We start from the raw sequence: 7,779 nt of genomic DNA, 5'->3' as shown, positions 1-7,779 counted from the left end.
CAACATGTCCGAACCATCTTAACCGATTTCTTTCCCATGTGTCTACTAGCGTCTCTTCTGCATCACATTCTTTTAGAATTATCTCGTTACTTACTTTGTCCAATAGGGATTTCCCGCTTATTATGCGCATGATTCTAAATAATCAGCGATTTCAATGTAATTTAGACCTTACTTTGACGCTAAAAGTGTTCGAAATCGGCCGTTTTTCCATGTTTAGCGTCAAAGTAGGATCTGTATTTAAGATGAATTAGAATCTCTTTTAAAGCTCAAACTATTACTGTAGGACTTGTGGCATCAAAGCCGGTTCTCTATAATCTCAAACCAATATGGACGAATAAAAATAAGTTTTGTTATTTATCAGAAAAAATTTAATAATATCTGTGATATAAATATGAAGGATATTCGCAGTTATTTTTTAGACATATTATTAATCGATTTTTTTTGGTTATGACGCTAAAGCATAGTGCACTGAAAAATCCGCAAGTACTAAGAAGCGAACCCGAGATCGCACGCACGCACTGATTATTTACCAAACGCCTAACGCCCTAACCGATTCAGTTAACGGAACGCGTTAGGATGTCTTCAATAAAAATCATTAGAAATTGTCCAATAATTCAAGGTCCAAAATCTTTTTAAATCTAAAACAATTAATTGATTAATTACATTTTTTAAACTTTCTGCGTCGTTAAATATTTGAAACGATTTTTGAAGAGTTCAATATAGAGTGGTTTTATTTTTTAGAAGTTTTCCACGTTAGATGCTTTAAAAGAACTTGAGGCTACATATTTGAATTTGATTCTGTGTTATACCGTGTAGAAATTTCCCCGGTTGACCATACAACAAGGTTTCTGGTCGGATCCCGGACGGGCTACACCTGGCTGGGTTTTATGGACAGGAACCGGGCGGGAGCCGGTCGGGCTACATTTTTCTCGAATCACCCAGTCGGGAGCCGGCCGGTTACTGGTCGGACCAACCCTGGTTATATTCCATGGTCGGAAGCCGGCTGGACACTGGTCCGGTTAATGTTTTTGTAGAAATTACACATTTCTTAAGAGCCGTGATATTATCAAAGACGTAATCATGGGTGCTATATGAATTATTATTTGAAAATTATAATTTAAAGATTTATTAGATCAGTGAAACAAAAATGAGCTTTTTTAAGTTCTTTAAAAAAAAACATGAAATTTTTTCGAATAATTTAATATTTTAAATTAAACTGTTATCGATTCTGCTATGCGCAACAATAGAAATGATACCATTTTCATAAACTTCTCTATATTCAGACAATATTTAGCCTGTACAATTTCAAATTTACCGCCATATATAGCGCCTGCTGTGTCTGTCGTCTGCATATAGACACTGAGTAATTTTCAGTTTCGCACCTGGAACGAGGATGGGAGCTTGCACTCACGTCGCGTCGGCTCTTCGAAGTTCGCAAATAAAATCGAGACTCGTGCTAAAATCAACCTTATTTCAGTAATTAGTTTGAAACCCCCACTTAGAGCGTGAATAATAATTATTTAAAATTGAAATATAGTCTTTGTATACAGTTTTTACTTTCTTCCTTCCTAACCTTAAATCACCACGTGGCTTCCAAATTGCTATGAGATTCTATCATCAGGGAATAAAATTCTACTTCAACTCTCTCGCTAGAATTGGTTCACTTGATTTGACTTTTAAAGTTCACCGTAATCTTACGATGAGCCTTAAAAGACAAAACAAGTTAACAATTTCTCGCCTGAAGCAACATTTCTTAACCGCTTTTTGGCCGGATTACCCGGCCGGTATTCAGGACGGGACTATCCGGCTGGGACCCGGCCGGATCCCTGATTAGATTCCTACACGGGTATTTATTACGTAAATGAATATAATGTCAAACTTGCTAATTTTAATAAAAATATCTCTTTATTAAACAAAGATTTTTAAGAAAGTCGTTCAGCATCATAATTAGTTTTTAGCGATAGAAAATATTTTATGCTTATAATTTGTTGTGATTCTCAATCACCTACATGACTATTTAATACACAAACTTTCATTAATTATTGGTAAAAATGTTTATAATTACTTATTAATCGACAATATTTAGTAATTTTACATAATGAATATAATTCTCACTCAAATTTTCAGCATGTTCAGTTAAGAGAAAATATTTTTCTGTGTTTAATCATTTCAAAGAAGTATTGATTTATATATAAATAATTAATGACAATTCGGTTAAATCTTGAATTAAATATTTTTGTTTATTAAGTGTGCATTCAGTCATTAAGATGACCAATGAATTCAAGTAATCTAAATAAAAAATACTTTTTACTTTATTTTCATGAAGTTCGAACATTGTAGACTCAAAAGATTCAATGTAGGGTCATTATTGAAGGGGAGGTTCAACAGCGTCAAAGTAGGGACTTGAGTTATAAAAATGTAGACTCTAAAGATTCAAAGTAGCTTCAGAGAGGTGTGGCAGCCTTAAAGTAGGCTCAAATGTTTCATTCTCTGTGAGTTAAAAGTTTAAAGCAGGGGCTATAAATTTAAATAGCGTCAAAGCAGGTTCTAATAAGCAGCTGCAACTTCAAAGTAGGGTCTAAATTTCAACTCGGGGAAGTGTTCGTTAAAGCCGAAGGAGCTTTAACAAAAGATAATTCACATTCAACAAATTATTGTCGTAGATGCTTTCACCTTTAGTTTTAAAAAGTCGGTGGACAAAGATCGAGCGTGAGAACCAATAGTCGCGCGCTTTTTTTATTTATTTAAATAAGTCGCGCGAATCTTTAAAAGACTGTGAAATTGAAATAGTTGAATGAAAAAAATTAATTTTTGATTTTCTATTATTTTTGTGTGCTGTCAAAATTTTAATTTTTGATTTTTCAAGAAAATTCAAAAAGTTGTTATGATAGTCTTGTAGAGCATTTAAAAAGCAACATTCTTAATTTTTTGACTTTTTTTCAAATCGTGCGTTATTTGGCATAAAATGTTCATTTTCGTGTATGTTTTGGAATTTTGTAAATGCTCTAACTTTCGTAAATTTTGGTTTTATCAAAAAAATTCATTTGGAGAAATAGTTTTTTTTTAGTACTATCAATAATAGTACAGAGAATTTTCGAATCTTGAAAAAAGTGGTCTAAAAAATATTCAAAATACGTTCGTTTTTTGAATTTGTATAAAAAATGGCTGGTTTACGAATTTAACCTTTATTTTGGATCCTAAAAGAATATACACTAAAAAAAATAATTCTTAGCACCAAGTAAATGAATTTACTTGAATCCTATTTCTTAGAATCAAGAAAAAATTCTTTAACAGAAGTAATTTTTATTTAAACCAGGCATATATCTTTTTTTGATCTAAAAATATGAATTCTTTGGCTATATTTTCTTGATTGAAATACATATTTCTTACATTTAAGAAAATGATTTCGTTAATTCAAAAGGTCTAGATTCATTGAAATGTGATTTGTTGTTCAAAGAAATACATATTTTATTCAAAGAGTTTGATTCTTTGAACAGATTCGGGACACGATTGAATCAATAATTTTTCTATTCTTGAATAAAGAATTTATGTTTATTTAAATCAAAGAAATAATAATTTTATTAAAAATAATATTAATTAAATTACAGTATATATTTTTTGTCACAAAGGGTTCATGCATTTATAACAATGGAGCATTTATTCAGATGAAAAAGGTATTGTGTTTACATAAATTCTTATTTCGTCAGTGGAAGAAAATATTTCATTTGATTACTAGAATTAAATTATTCATAACAAATAAAAATTTATTCCAACGAAGGAATCATTTTCTTAAGTCATAAACTTAACAATTTGACGTCATTTGTTTAAATTGAATACTTCTTTAGATTAAAGAAATATATCGTTAAATTAAATATCCGTGTTTTTGATTGAAAGAAATATTTCTTTGGCATTAATGGCGAGGTTTAAATACGGTTTTCCGCCTTAAAATTTCCATATCACGTTAGCGTCGTGGTCAACGCTGTGGACTTTACACTCGATGGACCCAAATTCAATTCCTGCTGGAGGTGGATTTTTCATTGAATTTGTTTGTTTGAGGTTCATCAAGATTTTAAGTTGTGTGATTTGTGTTTAAATTAAGTATATATATTAATAACAATGATAATTATAATTTGGGTTAAAAGAATCCAGTTGCTTATTTTGGAAAAATATGTACTACAATTGAAGAACTAACTACTTTATTGCACTCGCGCATGGTCCAGGACAAAGAAATATTTTTTTGAATCAAGGGATATATTTTTGTGCTTCAAAGATTCATTCCATTTCAAGCGACATTCAATTCGAACAACGAATCATTAATTTGGTGTAAAATATATTTTTTTTGTCTTAAATTAATATTTCTTTGATTCAAAGAAATATTTCTCTTCGACCAACAGGTCGTATTTAATTGCCTCTAATAAATGTTTCTTTGAAAATAAACAGAACTTTCACTTACTTCAGCCAAGTAAAATTCACTTGGTACCAGTAATCCTTTTTTTCAGTGTACCAAAGGCCAATCCAATCTGTCCATTCATTCGAAAGTTATCGTGCTGAAAAACTAAAAATCTACAGATAGAAACACACACACCCACACAAGTATACAGCATGACAGACGCATTCGTAAAAACCTGTTTTTCGGATGAAAAGTGTCTCAAAACGTGGACATTTTACAAAAACGTGGAGGGGAGGAGGAGGGTCAAATTTTACACAAATATAATACCTTCTCTGATGAGAATGTAAAAAGTTGGTCGCCTTCTCTTGTGGCTTTGCATAAACGCATTTAAAGCTATCAAAAAAAGTAGTGTGGAGTTGTACCAATTGTTCAAAAACGTTCAGAATTCACGTAACTCCACATCATATCAAATATTCTCTTCATAATCGTCAAGATTTAGGAAAGTTGAAGTTTCATCTTCGCATTTTTAAATGCAGTTTCTCACTTATATAAATATGTCCTGTACTACTTTTCTCTAAACAGTTTTTCTTATTATCTGGCTTACCAATATAGATATTTGCGTGCGTCAATTAAAATGGTCCGGACCATATTAATTGTCAGTTACGAGTGGTTTATGTATAGTAACGATTAAATTGACTTTATTTTTTTGTTTTATTTCCATGCTCAAAGGCACCTTCTTTCATAAAGATATGTTATGTACACACGTTTAAAGTAGAATGGAAAACATTTCAGAATAGAATTTCAAGTTTTTGTAAATTACAATTTAGAAATGCTTTACAAAATTTAAATAAGCAAATTTAAATAAGCAAATTAAAGTCTGGAATCAAGTGATTCTGTATTCTCATCATGCATAAAATGAACCTACACAGACAGATTTTTGTCTGCATTTTCATTTCATTTAAATTGGCTTCCGGAGCACCGTGGAGGAAGCATTTTTTAAGGAATTTTTTTAGAGATATGGTTAAAGTAAATTTATAGTCTTATTTCGTATCTCACAATATATCATTCGGAGAACGTTTTGTCAAGTTTTTGTTGAAAAATATTAAAAAATAAGCTGGTGACGGAACATTATCGAGGACGCGTTTTCAAAAAGATGATTTGCGGTGCCGCAAATGTAGCTCATCGTAGAATAATCGGAAATAAAAAAGCAAATAAATTTAGTTCAAACATAGGTTTTTTTTACCCACACGTCATTTTTTTTGTAATGTTTGGTGGTCATTTGAAGCAAAAATACCGATTTGTCACGACAAATTTCGCCATTAAGCAGCCGTAAAATCTCAATGTAAAAAAATGACTCTTGAGTGAGAGTCAGCACCGACTTTGAAAATGGTAGTTTCGAGTAAAACGCGTTTAAAGTTTTAAACTTTGAAAAAGTGAAGATATAAATTTATTTTTCTAACTAACACTGAATCATTAAATCAAGCTGCACGAAGCAAATTTCCTGCATCAAAATTAAAAAAAAAAAATTTGGCGAATATTATTACAAAATCATTGTCAATAGCTTAGAGAGTTTTGCTCCAGCAAATTATTTAAGATTTTGACACAACATTTACGAAATGCTATAGTATAGGAAAATTTAAAAAAAAAACAAAGATTTTTCGAACGTCACAAGACATTTAAGTTAAGGTTTGATTTGACTCCGTATTCTTGAAACGTTTTTGAGTAATTTATCCTATCAATGTAGGAAATTTGGGGGTGTCCGAATTCACCTTACATGTCCAAAATTACCCTGTTTGAGGGTAGTTTATGCCCGCAATTTAAAAATACAAAATATTGTTCTCAGGTCATCGCGATAGTGACCAGAGTGGCCGAGATTCAGGTAAAGAAACAATGTTAACATATGATATTAATATCAAATGTTAAAAATATAATTTTTTAATACTATTGCCAATATTTATATTATGTTCTCTAATTTGATGATTTAATTATGTCAACTAATCAATGACAACCTTTTAGAGTACAGCGGAGCCAGTGGAAGTGATTATGCTGGTAAATGAATTTTATTTTCATAAAGTTTTTCATTTTTGACACTGAATGGTAAAATTCGATTTCTTTTTTAAATTGCATATTTGAGCTTGGATTAATTCTTATTTAATTTAAGGTACGACTGATGTGCTCACATCTAGAAAAAGTAGTTCATCAACAGATTCTTGTATGTCTGCTCACAGTCGATCTGGTTCCGAGAGTGCCGGTGCTGGGGTAAATCAATTTTTATAACAATTTCACAACCCTCAAATTATAGGAATTTCTTTTTGCAGTTAAATTAATTATTTATCCGTAATTTAATTTCTTTAATCATCAACAATGTTATGTAATATAATGTAAAAAATGAAATGTTTCAGGAATGTGCAAGGTCACAATTATATTCAATGTGGAGCGGCGGTGATTTGCCTTTCATAAAATTGACGGAAAGTACCGAAGTCCGTGATGAACATCCTCCAGTGTGAATAGAATTCGTGTGCAATAGATAGAAGTACTGAAAAAAGAAAAAGGAAAAAAAATCCGATGTCACTTAAATGTATAGGAAAACGTTTCTGACTAACAAAAAATGTCCTCTTCCACTCAATGTAACAGAAATATTGCTTCAAGCAGAAACTAAAAATGTTTGATTTTTTTACTAGAATTTATGTCATTTGGCAACTGACCAATTAAATTAAAATTGAATTAAATTAGAATTAAATTATAAGCATTCGTGATTACTTAGGAGAATGTAGCAAATTGGTTACTTAGATACATAAAAAGTATGATTGCAGGAGGGAGGAAATTAGCTCAAATTTTCAATCAGTGTGAACTTAAACTATAGGATTTTAGCAACTGCAATATTCGAGATTTTGCTCTGGTAGCAAATTCTTCTATTTTTCACTCTAGAATGAGTGTGTTTTAAAAAGATTTATTCTTTTCTTTTAGGCATTTTGAATTTATTCTCAATATTGGGTTATCTTATTTCTTACTACATATAATGTAGTTTTAGAGAAAATATCCATTTTTATTCTGACATTTTTTTATTGTAGATTTAATTCTCTTATAAACGGAATAATTGAAATGAATTGTACAAGAGCACAAAATATTTCTTTAGATCAGTTAATATTCCGTCAAGTCTTGAACTTTTAAAGTAATAACGTTATTAAAGTTAATAAATAGGGCGATTGTAATTTGTAAAAAGAAGAATTAAATAATTATAAATTTCACTGTCGGTCGAGCCACGTATCAAATACGGCTGAGCTGTCTAACAGCTCATATAAGTAGGAAATCAAAAACGATCAAATTATCTCGTTAAAGCCAAAGAGCGCGAAATCTAAATTTCTAAGAAAATAACGTTTATTACTTGA

The 7,779-nt window shown here is 30.7% G+C and overlaps 1 protein-coding gene across 3 annotated transcripts in view; it reads left to right on the top strand.

Moving 5' to 3' along the window:
- Nucleotides 1-7,773, top strand: part of LOC117177447 — an 18,563-nt gene extending 10,790 nt beyond the window's left edge. For all 3 annotated transcript variants that reach the window (XM_033368140.1, XM_033368142.1, XM_033368141.1), the window contains 4 exons: nucleotides 6,234-6,269; nucleotides 6,407-6,439; nucleotides 6,552-6,649; nucleotides 6,793-7,773. In XM_033368140.1, the coding sequence (XP_033224031.1) occupies nucleotides 6,234-6,269; nucleotides 6,407-6,439; nucleotides 6,552-6,649; nucleotides 6,793-6,897 (272 nt within the window). In that variant the 3' untranslated portion in view covers nucleotides 6,898-7,773. The remainder of the gene's footprint in view (nucleotides 1-6,233; nucleotides 6,270-6,406; nucleotides 6,440-6,551; nucleotides 6,650-6,792) is intronic.
- The last annotated feature ends 6 nt before the right edge of the window (nucleotides 7,774-7,779 follow it).

Source organism: Belonocnema kinseyi, chromosome 7, assembly GCF_010883055.1.
Source record: "Belonocnema kinseyi isolate 2016_QV_RU_SX_M_011 chromosome 7, B_treatae_v1, whole genome shotgun sequence".
NCBI lineage: Eukaryota > Metazoa > Arthropoda > Insecta > Hymenoptera > Cynipidae > Belonocnema > Belonocnema kinseyi.
This window is presented reverse-complemented; position numbering and strand designations above follow the sequence as displayed.